The sequence below is a fragment of the Haliotis rufescens genome, unplaced genomic scaffold, assembly GCF_023055435.1.
Source record: "Haliotis rufescens isolate VD_foot unplaced genomic scaffold, xgHalRufe1.0.p SCAF_27, whole genome shotgun sequence".
NCBI classification, from domain to species: Eukaryota; Metazoa; Mollusca; class Gastropoda; order Lepetellida; family Haliotidae; genus Haliotis; species Haliotis rufescens.
In genome coordinates this window covers 202,842-223,035 of record NW_025963968.1, presented here as the reverse complement: position 1 = coordinate 223,035, position 20,194 = coordinate 202,842, and the positions used below count along the sequence as shown (strand labels likewise).

The 20,194-nt window shown below is 40.5% G+C and overlaps 2 protein-coding genes across 7 annotated transcripts in view; both read left to right on the top strand.

The window, feature by feature from the left end:
- LOC124125829 (alpha-(1,3)-fucosyltransferase C-like) overlaps nucleotides 1-19,889 on the top strand; it is a 42,515-nt gene extending 22,626 nt beyond the window's left edge. For 2 of the 6 annotated variants that reach the window (XR_007222948.1, XM_048402573.1), the window contains exons 3-5: nucleotides 12,480-13,690; nucleotides 16,448-16,584; nucleotides 17,147-19,889. Coding sequence is in view for 4 of the 6 variants with exons in the window: in XM_048402573.1 (XP_048258530.1) it covers nucleotides 18,486-19,766 (1,281 nt within the window). In the remaining 2 variants the exon portion in view is untranslated. Of the gene's footprint in view, nucleotides 1-12,479; nucleotides 13,691-16,447 lie in introns of all 6 variants that reach the window. The other 4 variants (XM_046489201.2, XM_048402574.1, XR_006859702.2 and 1 more) reach the window with 3 other exon arrangements.
- LOC124125835 (serine-aspartate repeat-containing protein F-like) lies at nucleotides 8,989-11,949 on the top strand. The gene has a single exon (XM_048402553.1). The coding sequence runs from the start codon at nucleotides 8,989-8,991 to the stop codon at nucleotides 11,947-11,949; it is 2,961 nt and encodes a 986-aa protein (XP_048258510.1).
- Nucleotides 19,890-20,194: the final 305 nt, after the last annotated feature.

The following is a 20,194-nucleotide window of genomic DNA, read 5'->3' as shown; positions in this document are numbered from 1 at the left end:
TCTATGCACATCCTCAGGCGGCCATCCTTCCTCCTTGCTAAAACAACATTAGATGCCCAAGGACTATGCGAAGGTCTGATAACTCCTGCTGATAGAAGTTCCTGTAGATGTGTTCTGACTTCCTCGTACATTGCTGGAGGGATGCGCCTATGTCTCTGCTTGAAAGGAGTGGAATTTTCAAGATCTATTCGATGATGAACTAAGTCAGAGTGCCCAAGATCTTCATCATGCTTAGAGAAGATATCCTTAAACTTCATGATGACATCAAGTCCTTTCTGGAATTCATCAGATGTAAGTCCCTCTTTTTCTATCTCCACTTGGTCCATAAGTGTCGTAGAGTCTACTGGCAGACAAGTTGGCGGACCTTGAAGAGTGACCGGCTGTATCTCGCAAAGTAAAGACCTGGGTGGGACTACAACTGTCCTGGTGGTGATGTTGGAGACATGAACCTCTACAACATCTGAACTTGACCCATCATATGAAATGAGCGTAGGGGCTATGTCAACATCATCTGGAAGGTATGAGTGTTGAGTTGGCTGTAAAAGGGCACAGACGGGTGGTGACCTAAGTCCTCTTGTAATGTATCCTCTAATAATGACATTACTGTTCGCAGGAATCACCATGTTCCTTGTCTCTGCACTCTTAACCAGTCCCAACTTCCCATCATTCCGAGAAAGATCCTTGTCATGCAAGACAATGCTCCGATATGCTAAATACCATGGGGTATGTAAATCAGCTTTCTGTAAAAATTGGTGTCCATGCGACTTCTTACAGTCATCCAGTAAACATCTCAAAATGTTTGTTCCAAGTAAAGCTGGGACTCTAGCATTATATCTTGTGTCTGGTACAATCAGGAATAAACAGGGTATTTCCTCTTTTGTTGTAACTCCTCTACCTGCAGCTGTTACTCCAACTTCTATAAATCCCTTATATGGCAGAGACTCACCTCCGGCACACTCAATGTCTAAGACATCATCAAGTGGCTCTATTGGAATATGTTGCAAATGTTGGAGGTAGAATGATTCTGAGATGACAGAAACTGTGGCTCCAGTATCCAATAAGGCATGAACTGGTACACTGTCTATTGTAACTTCCACTTCATTGGCCATTCCTATCAATCCTCCAGGTACCCGCTTATCCTTAGGGCTCCTAAGTAAACCTATAGGTGGCCCTTCCCCATAGGCCTGGGCAAGTTTAAAGGGTGTCTTAGGTGATCTAGTCTTACTCGACATCCACGTGCGATATGGCCAAGATATCCACACCTGTAGCACCTAGGTGGACCTTGCACTTGTGTGTATCTGCTTGAATATGAACCAGGTTCATAAGTAACATCTCGTCTTGGCTGCTGCTGGTCACCTTCAACCTGTGTAAAAGGTCCAAAAGCAGACTGAGGTGGAAAGTACCTGTCCTGTGGTGAAGAGCCATAACTTGGATGGGCATCTTTCCGCTGAGGCTTGGTAATGTTTCCTTGATGTCTGTCTGGCTGACCATGAAGTCTCTGAGGTATGGAAGGGTTGTTGTAAACTTGTTGGTTCACTTGTGCTTGAGCCTGACTCTGCTCCTTCAACTCGGATATCTCTTTCCGGATCTCCTCCATCATGACTTTGAGATCTGTGACTTCCTCCTTAGTTGCTGCAGCACCAGAAGCATTCGAAGTAGTAACCATCCTAGCTGTGGCTGACTGCTTCTTTGTTGTTATTCCAGACTTGTCTCTCTTTTGGTCAAACTCTATCTCTCTCAAACAAAGTCGTAGGTCATCGAAGTTGTTGATGGCATCAAACTTATGAGCAGCAACACCCTTCAGTCCAGACTTGAGTCCATCCCACATACGAGTCCTCAACATCTCATCCTGTTCTTCCTCTGGAATAGGGTGGTGCTCCGTTATCTGGTATAACATATTCTCAAGCCTACAACCCCATGTGGTGACATCTTCTTCCTCTCTTTGAACACAACTATAAAAGTCAGCCATGAGAGTAGCTCTCCTCCGTAATGTCCCAAAGGCACTCTTCATCTTGGATAACAGGTTGTCCACTGTAGCATTCCTTCCAAGTTTCATAGCAATAAGAGCTGCTTCACCTTTTAAAGATTTCCTAATAGCCTGCAGAATGACATCATGGGAGTGGGTCTTAGACTGGAGTACACAGTCAACTTCAAATCGCCATAAGTCATAGGGAGTATCTTTGCCTGCTTCTCCACTGAAGAAGGGTATCCTGGGAAAATAATGAAATGAAGCAGTGGGATTTTGTCCTTCCTTGACTGGTGCTGATGGAAGAGGTGGCTTGACATCTGGTCCAATGATCAATCCTTCCTGTTTGGACGTGTCCTTGAGCCAAGTCTTGAAATCTTCAGTGTTGTCAATCTTTGGTGCCATTCCCCTCTTCTCGAAGATGGTTAGCATGCTCTTAAGTTCCTCCTGATTGAGTTCCATGGTGCAGGTTTGTAGACAAGGTTAATATAATAGTTGGAAGCAAATGCTAACGGAAAGCACACAATTATCCCAAAGTAACTCAGTTACCAAAAACCAAAGCTTGAAATTGCAAGCAAAAGGATGCTATGAACTTGTTCATTCAAAGATGAACTGTATCCACAGGGATACGTACCCTTTGGTAATATGACAACACCCACATACAGGTTCGATGGTTTCAGATAAGGTTAGATAAGTATATGGCTAACTACCAGTAAACACCTAAAACAACTAGTGGCACTATGGTAACAGCAAGACAGAAGCTGAAAGAAAACAAGTAATGTTGCCCAACGGAGTCACACCTGGAATGAAACAATTTAATAAATTCATCAGTGGCCAACCTTGATGCAGAAAGGAACGAAGCAGACTGGAACCAGCGAAACCAAAACCCCAAAACTTGACTGAAGCAGACTAAGTGAACACCTAGCTCATTGGCAATAATCAACTGATGTATGTTATCTCACCAAGAGAAACAAAGTTAAACAGAACTAAATATCACAGCATCTACTAAACCAATGTTGAGCCTAAATGAATCACCAACCAATACACACAATCCCAAGCGGCAATATATGAATAGGGTTAGTATTGGTATACTAGTGCAAAGTCAAGTGCAGTGTTATTGGCTTATATAATATGGTTTCTATATAAATGTTTACTAAAATTAGTTTACAATGGTTTAATGTTTATTTATTTGCAATATTTGATATATATATCTATATATGTTGTTGTTTTTAATATTATTATTTTAAGTAGGCAAGGTATAAGGTGTAAAGAAGAATCAAATTAAATCACTTACTCACAATCAACCACACAAAGAAATAATCTAACTATGATGGATGTAAATGACCTATGTCTAAATTAAACACATGATGTCAAGTAAACAACTAAATAACAGAAATAATTACATCTTTATTGCTTGGCTTGGGTAGGTAATAAGAAATAAACTTAAGTCCAAAATCTATTCTAATATGGTGAAAGCTATCTAATATCTAATAACTAAGTGTTGGTACCAACATAAGCATAACATGTTAAGCCGGCAATGCACAATTTACAATACAAACAAAAGCTACAGCAATGAATTATCTCAACAAAGATTTACCCAGGGTACGAAATCATAATGGAAGAGTTACATAGCTAGCATGTCCTTCATGGGAGTCATATAAACTGTCTCTTGAATGTCAACAACACAATTCACATGCACCAGTCACATGGTGTCAAGAATATTCCTCACAGTACCGATTATATCTGTGGATGAACAATCACTCGACTGGAATCAATACTGGCTTGGCTGGCTGTACTGGCTGTTTCTATGGAATGCTGGTCCTCACTGGGGGCTCCATTTTGTAACCGATTTTAGTGTGGAGGCAACATCAAAAGTCCAAGACACTGGTTACGGGGTGAGAACGTTTTATTCCCGGTCAGTTAAACACACCCTGAAACAATATATCATTCAATATATACAGCGTCATACAATATACCTGAGGCTTAAAAACAGTCCATTACACAAATTAGGTGAAACATAAATGACAGATCGTATGACAATACAACAAGGGGAGATAACTCCTTGATTAACTCATATCTTCAAATTAAATATGACACAGACGTCTTAATGTAATACGCATATCAAATAGAATAGATGTGATACTCAGTATCACATAAACATACGGGATGCAAAATAGCATAGTTCCTACCCGGTGTATGGCACTAGGGTGCACACGACGTTCACCAAGCTCCGCCAAGCCAGATATATCAAGCGTACCTAAAATCCGTGTAAACAATATGCAACATTAATTCTACAGTAACTACAAATCAACATAGCTATTATCATTACCAACACCTGGAACACATCAAAACAACTTAGGCTAAAATCACATTCGTACTTACATTCACATATACACTATTCTTCCTCTCATATATGAAATCAGTAAATCAAACACTCAAACATGCCACAATTCACTCATAGGGAAAATATTATTACCTGAATGAATTATATGAGTTATTTGATAGTTATTTGTATTGATTCTATACTCTGAAATGCACTAGAACCTGACTGAAGTGTTATTAACATTTAGGTTAGATTTACCATTATAAAGGTTGAATTTACTTGTTTTATTTATATCCACACAATACAAATATAACATATAAAGTGTACACACTCAATTCAATTCGGTTTATTTTCGTAAGTGTAGGCCATCGGCCCATAGTTACATTTGTATTACAATGGACGTGATGTACACAGCTGTTATTGTTGTGACAATAATGTACTACGAAGTGACATCGCTTGATAGATATAGATAGCTAGACGTTCAATTAATTTACAATCAGTTGTAGACATAATGATATTAAATTTTTGTATGGTCGGATATTCATAAAATGTCTGTGGTAAGTGATCCATGCGTATCTTGTTATAACCGGAGCAAACTAACAAAAAATGAAACTCGTCCTCCACATACCCAGCATTACAAACACAACATAGTCTTCTGTTACGTGGGATATCAGCATATCTCCCAGTTTCAACACACAGCTGATGCGAAAAACATCTAAACCGAGCTAGTGCCACTCTCAATTTACTGACGGTCATACAGCTAAGATACAACTCTGTACCAAACGATACCTTGAATAGAGAATACGAGAAAGATTTACTACCCTTTTCCAGAAGACTATGCCAATCCTGTTCATAACTACATTTCAGACGCGACATAAATTCTGTCAAAAACGAATGAGGATGACTTATACACTGGTTTTCCCATACAGAGCCAAAACCCAAACGGAACAATAAAAATTTACATTTTGATACCCAATTAATTTTACCATTACTTTCTGCCTGAAGCATCATATAATAACATTTCTTTGGAAAGCGACAATCGGACATACTTAATAACCTTATCCAATAGCCAATAACTCTTTTGTATGCATAAATATATAATGGATACCGCCCACATTCACCTCGAACCATGTTGTTGGGTGTTGACGATTTGACACCTAGAAAGCGCTTGCATGCCAATGTATGTATAGTTTCCATTTCATCATTCTGGTGTAGACCCCAGACTTCGGAACCATAGAGCAAAATTGGGACTATTTTCATATCAAATATTTTAAAATATAAGTCATATCGAAGAGGATGTATTTTTATCAATGACTTTAAAATTCCAAACATTGCTTTTTTCCCCTGTAGACCAGCATTAGAAAAATGACTTGACCAGGACAGGCTTCTCGTAAAAGTAACGCCCAAATATTTATAGGAGGACACACACTCCAACTTAAGACCTTTATAGTACCAAATCTCTTTTCTTGACAACACTCCGCCTTTCTTAAAAACAACCACCTTGGTTTTATCCAAATTGACATCTAGATCATAATCATTACAATATTTTTCTAGAACATCAATACGCTTCTGAAGTCCACCTATAGTATCTGCGATTAAAATAATATCGTCTGCAAATAATAACAGGAATATCTCTATAATATCAGGATGAAGTTGTATTCCTGGTCCAGAATTCTGTTCAACTTCAGCAGCTAGTTCGTTAATAAACATCGAGAATAAAAGGGGGCTTAACACACAACCCTGACGTACTCCTCTTGGGCACTGAAACATTTCAGAAAATGTATGTTTAAATTTAACACTGGCCTTAACAGCTGTATAAATAGACCGTATAGCTTTTATCATTTTGCCAGCGACACCTTTATTAGCTAGTACTGACCATAATTTCATCCGGTTTACACTGTCGAAGGCTTTTGCAAAATCGACAAACAAACCATATACCCTACCCTTACGCTTACTAATATATCTCTGGATAATACACTGTAATATAAAGATATTATCTATGGTGGAGTAATCATGACGAAAACCAGCCTGGGACTCTGCAATTTTACCATAGACCTCACACCAAGACGTGACCCTTCTGTTCAAAATAGAAACATACAACTTACTCAGTGCACTAAGGACTGATATACCCCTATAGTTGGATGGGGAATGGATGTCTCCTCGCTTATGTATCGGAACAATAATTCCCAAAGACCAAGATTCAGGAAAGTATGCATTATCAAACAAATTATTAAACAACACTGAAAGATACGGGACAAAAATATCATTCGCATATTTAAAAAATTCTGAAATGAGGTGGTCATTTCCTCCGGATTTATCAGTTTTCAAAGAGTTGATTGCACAAAGCACCTCCTCTTGTGAAATGGGGGAGTCCAGAATATAGCAACTCATATCATCATGACTATCATTAATAGTCGTGTCGGTGTTAACCATATCTTCAGCTCTCGGATTGTCAAACACATCTTTAAAATGATCGACCCATTGTTCTAGTGATATGTTAGGTACACGAGTTGCCGCACTCTGAGATAATCCTCTTATGGTAGACCAGAAACATTTACTATTTGGAAGACTAGATAAAACCTTATTACGCATATATTCATTATAACTTTTCTTTTTATCACGTAATAAACTTGTATAAGTATTTCTTGATTTTAAATAACTAACTAAGGTGCTATCACTTTTAAGATGTCTATATATTCTGAGACACCTCTCTCTCTCCCACCTGTAGTACCGACACACGCTATCAAACCAGGGTTGTGTGTGACTGTCGCGAGACTTACAAGTCCTTTTCATGCACTGAGCAGCTGTACAAATGGCGTCCGTGAATGAGTTAATAGCACCATCGATATTATCTGGTAGTAACAGAGTACATTGTTCAAAACAATCAACCACATGTGGCTGTACAAGATTATCCCTGAACTGTTGTAGTTTCGCCATGTCCCACACATAGTGGTAGTTTTCACGAGGTGCACGTGCGGCCCCTGCTGTCACAACGGGAATCTCCAGGTCACGTGCTTGAAATGAACAAGATAGTGGAAGGTGTGAGGATTCTGCCCTGGACACAATATCAAATGTATAACAGTGGAAGAATAGACTGTTGGATACAATAATGTAGTCAATTACACTGGAGCCTGAGTGACCGATGTAAGTATAATCACCTATACCTAAATCCGTACCACAGCGACCATTTAGAATAGACATATCGAGAGCGGCACACATATTGACAAGATGTTTTGCGGCATTGTTTATAATGTTATCACATGACACTCTATCTATGTTGATACTATCGGACATAACTGACATATTCTCGTCACCTAAAACCTCGGCGATATCATCATCAATATGATCAGACAGTGTCCCAGTCCGGGCGTTGAAATCCCCGCCTATGAGGATGTGTATATCTCTGTTTAGTGACCCAATAACTTCTATAATAATTTTATTGAGTTGAAGAATAAAGTCAAACCACACTTAGTTTGTCTGTTATTAAACCAACTTGATCCTGGAGGGTTGACATATACACAGCAAATAAGAATGTCTTTCTCAAGATTAAATGCACTTTTATCGAAAAGTAAAAATATAGCATTATCTGCAATTCTGGACCATTTCACATAGACACTGATGGATTTTTTCACAATCACGGTTAAACCTCCCGAGAATCGTCCTCTGTCTGCTGTTTTAATTGCATTTAGGCTGTAGGCTGTAAAGTTGTGGAATATCTGGTCATAAGGAAAGTCAATTGTCCATGTCTCTATTAATCCAACAAGATCTGCATTAGATAAAAAGTTTATAAAGTTTACGTCGGAAACTTTATTTACCAAACCAGATATATTCCAGAAGAGAAGCTTAGTAGATAATACTTGTTTTGGACATCGACGAGAATTTGCTTGGACTGGACCACACCCCTATTTGCCAGCACTGGCCGTGTTATGACCACCTTGCTCAGCATCATCAGATCTCTCACCACTGTATGCAGCATATGCTGCGTCTTGGTTGGAGTCAGTAACAATAAGTACGCCATTCTTGAAGTATCCTCGTTTGTTTTGTACACGTAGTTCTTGTAGCTTATTCCGTTGTCTCTGTGTGAGATCGCTGGCGATTCCATACCCTGAACTTTTGATGTCACTACGTCGACTAAGGGAACGTATTTTCCAGTCAATAGTGAGGAATTCGATAATAATTGGCCTTGGCCGCTTTGAATGTGAAGAACGATGCCCAAGTCTGTGAGCTTCGGCAATGTCATGTTATGTTATGTGTACACACTCATAAACCAATGTAAGAGATTAAACTAACCTGTGAGGTATTTGCATTTGTTTATGACTCCATGGTATTACAATCCTGATGGTGCAAAGAGTGACTGTGAAGTGCAGCTTTGAATTAGGAAAGAGGGCAAGAGTTTGAATGATCCAATCGGTGTTCATTAAATCAGGCCACGTAATAATGTGGTAGCCCTACCTATCTACCCTTAATCATATTAGAATGAAACTAACTAAAGAGCTAATAATAGACTCAACCTTCTGTGTCCTTATAATTATAGCCTGTATCAAAATTGACCAAACCTGTTGTTAGAAAAAATACATTCATTAGTTAAAATCGGAAATAATACACCTGCAATTCATAATGCAATTGTCATTATACAAATATCAATGCAACACTTAAATGACTTAAAACTAATATTTACATAACTATATAATACAATAATATGTATCTGCCACACTTGTACAGCGGCTCGGACAGTAACTTGTACAGTGGCTCGGACAGTAATTTGTACCGTGGCTCGGACAGTAACTTGAACAGTGGCTCGGACAGTAACTTGGACAGCGGCTCGGACAGTAACTTGGACAGCGGCTCGGACAGTAACTTGGACAGTAACTTGGACAGCGGCTCGGACAGTAACTTGGACAGCAGCTCGGACAGTAACTTGGACAGTGGCTCGGACATTAATTTGTATCGTGGCTTGAACAGTAACTTGAACAGCGGCTTGGACAGTAATTTGTACCGTGGCTCGGACAGTAACTTGAACAGCGGCTCGGACAGTTACTTGGACAGCGGCTCGGACAGTAACTTGGACAGCGGCTCTGACAGTAACTTGGACAGTGGCTCTGACAGTTACTTGGACATTTGCTCTGACAGTAACTTGTACCGTGGCTCTGACAGTAATTTGTACCGTGTCTCGGAAAGTAACTTGTACACTGGCTCGGACAGTAACTTGGACAGTGGCTCGGATAGTAACTTGTACAGCGGCTCTGACAGTAACTTGTACAGTGGCTCGGACAGTAACTTGTACAGTGCCTCGGACAGTAACTTGGACAGTGGCTCTGACAGTAACTTGGACAGTGGCTCGGATAGTAACTTGGACAGTGGCTCGGATAGTAACTTGGACAGTAGCTCTGACAGTAACTTGTACAGTGGCTCTGACAGTAACTTGCACAGTGGCTCTGGCAGTAACTTGGACAGTGGCTCGGAAAGTAACTTGTACAGTGGCTCTGACAGTAACTTGTACAGTGGCTCGGACAGTAACTTGTACCGTGGCTCTGACAGTAACTTGTACAGTGGCTCTGACAGTAACTTGGACAGTGGCTCGGACAGTAACTTGGACAGTGGCTCGGACAGTAATTTGTACCGTGGCTCGGACAGTAACTTGAACAGCGGCTCGGACAGTAACTTGGACAGCGGCTCGGACAGTAACTTGGACAGCAGCTCGGACAGTAACTTGGACAGTGGCTCGGACATTAATTTGTATCGTGGCTCGGACAGTAACTTGAACAGCGGCTTGGACAGTAATTTGTACCGTGGCTCGGACAGTAACTTGAACAGCGGCTCGGACAGTAACTTGGACAGCGGCTCGGACAGTAACTTGGACAGTGGCTCTGACAGTTACTTGGACATTTGCTCTGACAGTAACTTGTACCGTGGCTCTGACAGTAATTTGTACCGTGTCTCGGAAAGTAACTTGTACACTGGCTCGGACAGTAACTTGGACAGTGGCTCGGATAGTAACTTGTACAGCGGCTCTGACAGTAACTTGTACAGTGGCTCGGACAGTAACTTGGACAGTGCCTCGGACAGTAACTTGGACAGTGGCTCTGACAGTAACTTGGACAGTGGCTCGGATAGTAACTTGGACAGTGGCTCGGATAGTAACTTGGACAGTGGCTCTGACAGTAACTTGTACAGTGGCTCTGACAGTAACTTGCACAGTGGCTCTGACAGTAACTTGGACAGTGGCTCGGAAAGTAACTTGTACAGTGGCTCTGACAGTAACTTGTACAGTGGCTCGGACAGTAACTTGTACCGTGGCTCTGACAGTAACTTGTACAGTGGCTCTGATAGTAACTTGTACAGTGGCTCTGACAGTAACTTGGACAGTGTCTCGGACAGTAACTTGGACAGTGGCTCGGACAGTAATTTGTACCGTGGCTCGGACAGTAACTTGAACAGCGGCTCGGACAGTAACTTGGACAGCGGCTCGGACAGTAACTTGGACAGCGGCTCTGACAGTAACTTGGACAGTGGCTCGGATAGTAACTTGGACAGTGGCTCGGAAAGTAACTTGTACAGTGGCTCTGACAGTAACTTGTACAGTGGCTCTGACAGTAACTTGTACAGTGGCTCGGACAGTAACTTGTACAGTGGCTCTGACAGTAACTTGTACAGTGGCTCTGACAGTAACTTGTACAGTGGCTCTGACAGTAACTTGGACAGTGGCTCGGATAGTAACTTGGGCAGTGGCTCGGACAGTAACTTATACAGTGTCTCGGACAGTAACTTGTACCGTGGCTCGGACAGTAACTTGGACAGTGGCTCTGACAGTAACTTGGACAGCGGCTCTGACAGTAACTTGGGCAGTGGCTCTGACAGTAACTTGTACAGTGGCTCTCACAGTAACTTGGACAGTGGCTCGGACAGTAACTTGTACAGCGGCTCGGATAGTAACTTGTACACTGGCTCTGACAGTAACTTGTACAGCGGCCCTGACAGTAACTTGGACAGTGGCTCTGACAGTAACTTGTACAGTGGCTCGGACAGTAACTTGGACAGTGGCTCGGACAGTAATTTGTACCGTGGCTCGGACAGTAACTTGAACAGCGGCTCGGACAGTAACTTGGACAGCGGCTCTGACAGTAACTTGGACAGTGGCTCTGACAGTAACTTGGACAGTGGCTCGGATAGTAACTTGGACAGTGGCTCGGAAAGTAACTTGTACAGTGGCTCTGACAGTAACTTGTACAGTGGCTCGGACAGTAACTTGGACAGTGGCTCGGACAGTAATTTGTACCGTGGCTCGGACAGTAACTTGAACAGCGGCTCGGACAGTAACTTGGACAGCGGCTCGGACAGTAACTTGGACAGCGGCTCTGACAGTAACTTGGACAGTGGCTCGGATAGTAACTTGTACAGTGGCTCTGACAGTAACTTGTACAGTGGCTCGGACAGTAACTTGTACAGTGGCTCTGACAGTAACTTGTACAGTGGCTCTGATAGTAACTTGGACAGTGGCTCGGATTGTAACTTGGACAGTGGCTCGGACAGTAACTTATACAGTGTCTCGGACAGTAACTTGTACCGTGGCTCGGACAGTAACTTGGACAGTGGCTCTGACAGTAACTTGTACAGCAGCTCGCACAGTTACTTGGTCAGTGTCTCAGACAGTAACTTGTAAAATGGCTCTGACAGTAGCTTGGACAGAGGTTCGGACAGTAACTTGTACAGAGGCTCCGACAGTAACTTGGATAGTGGCTCGGACAGGTTGAAAAGCGATATGTTCTCTATTCCCATAACACAATTTTCTTAGAATCTTACACTCTCTTAGAAACATGTCTTACTTCTTTCTAATCTTAAAACTCTCTGCAATACTTTGTATTGCCCCGTGGGAACAGTAGTCCAGTTCTACCATGGCGTGTCAACTTAATGTGGGAGGAAAGCCCAAAGCGAAAGTTCGTAGATGTTTACTACTTCCGTGAAACCCACGGGCTTGGGTATGGCGCTGTCAAACCATGATGTATAATCAGGGCGAATCCACATCAAGGAGAGCGGCATGCAGATTAATATAGACGCTACAGTATTTCTGGATACCCTGTACGCATTTAGGTGCAGGTAAAGTGTAAAGCGTTTATTGCTGGAACGGAGTGAAGAAATACCCTATATTCAAGTTTTGTCTAAGTATAGGAGGTAATGTTTTATCTATTTCAGACGGTGCTGAAGGAATACTATGGAATGACAGTCCTCGTAATCTCAGCTGACGCCATAGTATCAATCTTCGTCTCCATAGTCTCCGACACATGATGCCAACACGACTGTTTGCAAAATGCAAATTTACACTCAAACATATTTTCATATATATGATTGTATTTTGTGTAACGTTTATTATATATTGCATAACAAGCACAACGGTATTAAACGTCAGGAAGCCCTTACTTAAATTTCATCCACGAGAATTTTCAAACTCCTCCCACAAAACCATACTCCTTTGGACGTCTTTTTTCGGGTCGTCGAGTTGGAATGTGAACTTTAAATTACCTAAATGTAAAAGATATTCCCCAAAAACATGTGAATTGACTTCAGATCGATCTCGTCTTGAGACAAGCGAAGCTGTTCTGTTTCATTTAGGCAACATAGTCACAATCCCTTCGGAAAGACTAACGCAACAAATCTGGGTACTTTTTAATATGGAGCCACTTCCAAAAATTCGCCGAGATCTTAAGCAGTACAATGGTGTTTTCAACTGGACCAGCTGGTACCGGAGACAGTCAACAGTGCCTATGTATTATGGATGGGTTGAAACGAAACTTGACAAAAGTGGGGCAGTACTCAAAGACATATTCGCGGAGAAAACCAAAATGGTATTCTGGGCAGCGAGCAATTGCGAAGACGATGCCCACCGATATAGAACTGTGAAAGAGTTGCAGAGATATATAGACGTAGACACGTACGGGGAATGTGGTGATATACAATGTAGCAGATGGGACAAAACGTGCAATGAAAAGTTAAAAAAATATAAATTTGTCCTTTCTTTTGAGAACTCTCACTGTAAGGATTATGTGACTGAGAAATACTGGCTGGCGTTGCAGAGAGAACAAATCCCCATTGTTCATGGTGGAGCTGATTACAAAGCGTTGGTGCCCCCACGATCTTTCATTAATGTCAGAGACTTCCCCAGCATCTCAGCACTAGCGACATATATCATTACAGTAGCTCAGAACAGGACTTTATATAACAGCTATTTTGATTGGATGAGATACTATCACCTCCCACCATGCCTGGAAACCATGAACTGTTTTGACTTAGAGAATTATTTTTGTTCGCTGTGCGGAGCTCTGCACGACCGGGGTATACCTGGCCAAACGTATACCAATCTGTATAAGTGGGCGACGGATGACCTCCCGCAGTGCAAAGAATATACGGTAAGTGGTATTCAAGTCAAACGTCGATGCACTTTGGATAGTAATATTCGCATCTCTGTCAAAGGAACAGGGTTCCAAAAATGGAAACGATATTTGCACGATACTTTACTATCTGGGGAATAACGTAAAATCACAGTGACGACACCCGGTTTTTGGTAAACGGCTGAGACAGTCCAGACATATCAAAAGATAAAGTCCCTTTAGATACTGCCACTGATCCCCGGTACCTCTTGCTTGTCTCCCTGTAGGAATCACTATCAAATTGTAATGACACCAGATGTTCGCGAAAAGGTAGACGTATCCTGCTTTTAGATGTAGTATTGCTAACTTGAGTTATTTTCAAATGAAATCAAACGCTTGATGAAATCAAATGAGAGGTGAGGTTTCTTTCGGATTATGGGGCACGGGTGGTCCAGTCGTTTAAGGCGATTCGCTGTGCAGGCCAGAAACCTATGATAGTGGGTTCGAATCCCGGTTCGCTCCGATTATGTTTCTAGGTTTGTCAGCACCATACCCGTGCTCGTGGGTTTCACCGAAGTGGTAAACGTTTGAGACCTGCATCACTTGGGGCTTTCCTCCCACATTAAGCTGACACGCCGTGATATAACTGGAATATTGTTAACAGCGGCGTTAAATCCAACTCACTCACTCACTATTTGAGAGCGGACTAAGCGTCAGTACGGTTCAATTTTCAGATATTTTCAATTTAAAATAATTCTTTCTGATTCTGGGTAATCCTTGACACGGGGATGTGGTGGCACCCATCAGTTATCTCTCTTTGTAAGGAGGTTTTGGGAGTTTGGGAATCCAGGGCGAGGAAGAATGGACATGTCTTCAGGTTTTAGCGTCAAGCCAAAAGTTTATAGCGCTGATGCATGGTTTGGGTAGATTACGTTTTTATTTAACATACAAGCATTATGTGTGGCATTATGTGATACTAGTATGTCACTTATACCAAGGTCTTTGATGCTAATGTAGTGATGCTTACATATGATGAATGTCTTATTTGAAGTCTTGTCAGTTGGAACACTACACACTTTTCATGTAGGGTTGCCAAACTGGATGACAGATGGATTGGACAGAATGGGTTTATTTTAATTCTGTTTCCAATTTTTGTCTTCTTTAGGTATCCTGCCAATGCCAACATCACACACTGACTTTACCCACTACGAAAAACACCAAAAGTTCCTATTCTCTTGTAGACAATTTTTGGCAGATGTTTCGACAGCATCTATAATGATTAGAAAGTTGTGGTTCCAAGTGGGTGAAGATTGTCAAGATATGTTGGTCCATATTTGAATAACTGACAACAATAGAGAAGTCCTCTGTAATTATATGACCGACAGGTTGATAGCAGTGTGATGAGTCTTGGCAGCCAAGAATGTACATCATGAGCTGTCAATCAACGTTCTGCAACACGTTCCTATAATTAAACACCTTGGATGAAATAGTGTTCGGATAGAACAATGAAACGAGGATTTCCGTCTGAGAACAGGTCCCAAGTACCAGAGTGAGAATGGTTCTACGCCGCTTTAGCAATATTCCAGCAATAATACGGCAGAGTACACCAGAGATGAGCTTTACACATTGTACCCATGTCGGGAACCGAACCCGGGTCTTCAGCATGACGAGCGAACGCTTTAACCATTAGGCTATCCCACCCTCCCCCGAGTTTGTTTGTTGTTTAACGCCGCACTCAGCAATACTCAAACTATACGACGGCGGTCTGTAAATAATCGAGTATGGACCAGACATTCCAGTGACTGACATCATGAGCATCGATCTACGCAATGGGATACGAACACATGCATCAGCCAAATCAGCGAGCTTGACCACCTGATCCCGTTAGTTGCCTCTTGCGACAAGCATAGTTACCTCTTACGGCAAGCATGGGTTGCTGTAGGCCTATTCTACCCCGGATCGTCACGGGTAGCCCCCCAAAAACCAGAGGACCGACTAAAATGTAGTGCTGTGATCGCCATCTGTAGCGCGGGGGATTTGTGTCATCGCACATCGACGGCCAGGAATATTGGTCATTGTATATCAATCACTGGTTTGTCTGACCCAGATTCGATTATTCCCAGTCCGTCTTGTCCGGATTCTCCATCACTTATTAACCTGAGAGATGGGCATCACACAACACCACAAGACCTAAGGGAATGAACAGGAGTTTTTCTTTAGTTATTAGCAGCAACATCTGTGCACGTGCCAGAAACCTATGATTGTGGGTTCGAATCCCGGTTCGCTCCGATTATGTTTCTAGGTTTGTCAGCACCATACCCGTGTTCGTGGGTTTCACCGAAGTGGTAAACGTCTAAGACCTGCATCACTTGGGGCTTTCCTCCCACATTAAGCTGACACGCCGTGACATAACTGGAATAATGTTAACAGCGGCGTTAAACACAACTCACTCACTCACTCAAGCTGATATGCCGTTATATAAACTGGAATTCTGTTCAAAGCGGCACCTCAGTCACTCATTACTCAACCACAGAGTCAATTAATGTCTACAGTCAATTAGACATATACAGATTACAATGGACACATCATAAACATGACATAATATTTGTGTCAGGGATTAATGGGGGTTCAATATTGCACAATTGATCTTTGACATATGATTCGTTAATTCCGATATTTCATAATCCGCACGACGTTAAATCCTGATTAACAGGGTGCCACTTTTTAAGAAATGTTCAAGTAATACTGATTCAACTTACTACTCTGCTCTGACTAAATCAAGGAATTTGTGTTCAGCGTTTCAGATCTTGGTGGAACAGTTTATCGAGGATGCTCTTCAAGATCGGTCTCTGAGTGAGGATTGAGTATGGTTTTACACCGCCAATCTATTCGAAGTCTATGAGATACTATCAGTCACGTGACAGTGAGTGAGAGTGAGTGGCATTCACATGTTGACGAATCATGTTTTCCTCATACGAAATACATTTCTAATACCAGGTCTTATTTTCAAACTAATCGCGAATATGAAGTTTATGAGCTGGCCTCCTGCTCATGAGTGAGTGAGTCAGTGAGTTGAGTTTTCTCGCCGCCTTAAACAGTATTCCAGTTATGTCACGGCGTGACCTGCTCATGACTGAGTTGAGATGGGTCAATAGGAGTATTTGGTGCAAAATGTAGGGTGTTCTTCTAACAATTTAAACTGAAATAGGGGACACATAAAAGATAGTTCTGATTTGGAGGAGATGTAGTAGGCCATTCAACATACGAGTAATGAAGCAACTATCAGGAAATTCAAATAAGAAGTGAGTGATGTTTAATACCAGTAGTCTACAGGAATTAGATAGTTCCTAATTGGAAGTGGATGAATTTGGAGAATAGACTTTCTGTAACAAGAAATAATGTTGCATATAAATACAACTGAAACGTCTATGATATCAGTTAGAATCATGACATGTATCAAGAACAATCGCACAAGTATGAATCTCTGCTTTGAAGGCTGCATGTACACCAAGCACTATACAAGAACGACCAGACCGGTGGGAACGTTCAAGCAGAGTGACACCGTCATGTATAGGTGCCCTCGCGACTGACGTTAACTCTAGTGATGTTGGATCCAAATCCCCCTACCCCTACCATCACGACAGACATGGCCATAGGCCTGTCTCCAACATCGACACTCGGCAAACCAGGACAGGTTCTTGTAGACGCCCTTAAGACACGTGATCAGCAGAAGCGAAGAGAACTCGAGAACAATTCCTTGATTCGATGGCAAAGAAATTAAAAAGACAAAAGTTTAATAAACTTGATCTATTCAGAATCTCAGGAAGTAAGGAACTTTTGAATGAATATGTTGTAATTAAGAATAAATATAGAGAAATGTGTAGACAGAAGAGATTGAAGCATGATGAACATTGTATAAATGATCTGGTCAATAATAGTAAAAGTGGTAAATCCTTCTGGAGACGCATCAACAATATTATTTCTTCACCTTCTGTGACAGGGAACCCAGGTATTACCAATATGCAGTGGACCGAATATTTCCAGCATGTGTTTAATTTAACTGGTATACTTGTGGATGAGGACAATCTAGATGAGGCAGAAACATTTATGAACAATCATGATATAAATGAGTGCAATTACTGTAATGATGATGTTATGACTAATCTCCTTAATGCTGATATAACTGAAGAAGAAGTATCATCAGCTATACATAACTTGAAACTGGGTAAATCGGCTGGACCGGATGGAATTCTACCGGAAATGGTGAAATGTTGTAGTACTTCAATCATATCATACTTAACTATAGTTTTTAATAGGATTATGCAAAGTGGTGTATTCCCTTACGAGTGGGCAAAGGGTATAGTAGTTCCCCTGCATAAGAAAGATAATATAAATGATGTCAATAATTATAGAGGAATAACGCTGATGGATGTATTTGGAAAGTTGACGACAACAATATTAAATGATAGACTCAAGACTTTTGCCGACGTTTATGATACAATCCGTGAATCTCAGGCAGGATTCCGAAGCGGATACAGTACAATTGATAATATATTTACATTACAATGTTTAGCACAAAAATATCTCTCTAAACGTCGGGGTAAATTTTATTGTTTGTTTGTTGATTTCCGTAAAGCATTCGATTCGATTAACCGAAATCTCTTGTGGTATTCATTAATGAAAAATGGAATACATGGTCGTTTATTGGTGGTTTTGAAGGATCTATACTCTAAGATCAAGTGTGCTGTCAGGACATCAAATAACTCTCTTTTAGATTATTTCGAATCACTGAGTGGTGTAAGACAGGGTGGTGTTGAGTCCTTTTCTGTTCACGATGTTTATCCATGAATTACAGTCAATGATAGAAAGTAGTGATATGCGAGGGATTTTTATTGGAGAGGAGTTTATGGACATATTACTTTTACTATATGCAGATGATTTGTGTATTTTTGATGACACAGTAATAGGTCTGCAAAGAAAAATTGATATTTTATCCAATTTTTGTAAAAAGTGGGGACTTGAAATTAACATGTCTAAAACCAAAATTTTGGTTTTCAGAAGAGGTGGTACTTTAAGGTATGATGAACGATGGTTTTTGAATGATAAACGTATAAATGTAAGTACTTACTATAGTTATCTGGGTGTTCTGTTTTCAAATAGATTGTCTTGGACTAAATGCATTGATACTCTCAAGATAAAAGCCAATAAGGCTTTGTTTGCCATTAAACAATTGCAATTTCACTTTGTAAATATGCCAGTTAACATTTTATTTAAATTGTTTGACATTAAGATAAAGCCCATTCTTCTTTATGGTGCTGAGATCTGGGGCTGCAAAGGTAGTCAAATTGTCGAAACTTTTCATACTAAGTTTTGTAAATTTGTTTTAGGAGTTGGTAAATATGTATCAAGTACGGCAATATTAGCTGAATGTGGAAGAAATGGTTTGCATGTGGATTATCATATGAAGTGTGTTAATTACTGGTGTAAACTGATTAGAATGAATGATGAAAGATATCCCCGACAGTGTTATTTGTTAATGAAGAAGCTGGATGAATGTGGTAGAATTACTTGGGCAACTCATGTTAAATATTTACTCGACATATATGGATTTGGTAATGTGTGGTACGAACAGAATATTGGTGATGTTAAGTGTTTCTTGCAGCTATTTAGACAACGTTTGTTGAATTGCAACAAACAGAGTATACAGATGAAAATTTATGAGTCTCGTAAATTAAGGTATTATTCACACGTCAAGATATTATTGGATATGGAATATTATGTTACAGCTTTCAGAAATAGAGACCATAGACGTATGATGTGCCTGTTGCGATTAAGTGAATTGCCTATACGGAGTAATCTGGGCAGAAGAGAGGATATTGATTCTTCACAACGCTTTTGTAGGCTATGTAACAATGGTTGTATTGAGGACGAAGTCCATTTTGTGTTTGTCTGCCCGTTTTACGCAACAATAAGACAAAAGTATATTCCTGTGAGATTCTATAACAATCCATGTATTAAGACTTTTAGTAATCTCTTAAATAGCAAAAATGACTGTATACTCAGAAATGTAGCTAAGTATGTGAAGGAAGCCCTATTATTACGTACCAAGTCCTAATATTATACCCTTAAGATTGTTTGCAATGTAAATTGTCTCAATTGTATAATTGTATATTACTATATATAACTGAAATGTACATGGGCCTATGGCCTCCCATACATGAATAAACACACTTTAAAATTAAAAAGAAGATGTTTGAACAATGTTTGATTAAACACTTGTATACTTTTACTACATAAAACATACATATGGATTAGATAACAACTCAAAGGCTTATTTAAAATATCAAAGTATTTTTCATTATTACCTTATATTAATAAATACCTTGCAATAGTTCTTTTGCGTTAAATCGTGACGTATAAATGAAGTATTGATATATATGTGAGTTCGGCAGGATATGTACGGGGTAGAATGACAATATTAGGCTCATGGAGAAATATGCAGGAAAACAAATCCCATTAAAAACATAATGTGGATTAAAGTAA

Excerpts from the sequence above, each read along its gene's own strand:
- LOC124125835 (XM_048402553.1), top strand. The coding sequence starts at position 8,989 with ATGTATCTGCCACACTTGTACAGCGGCTCGGACAGTAACTTGTACAGT.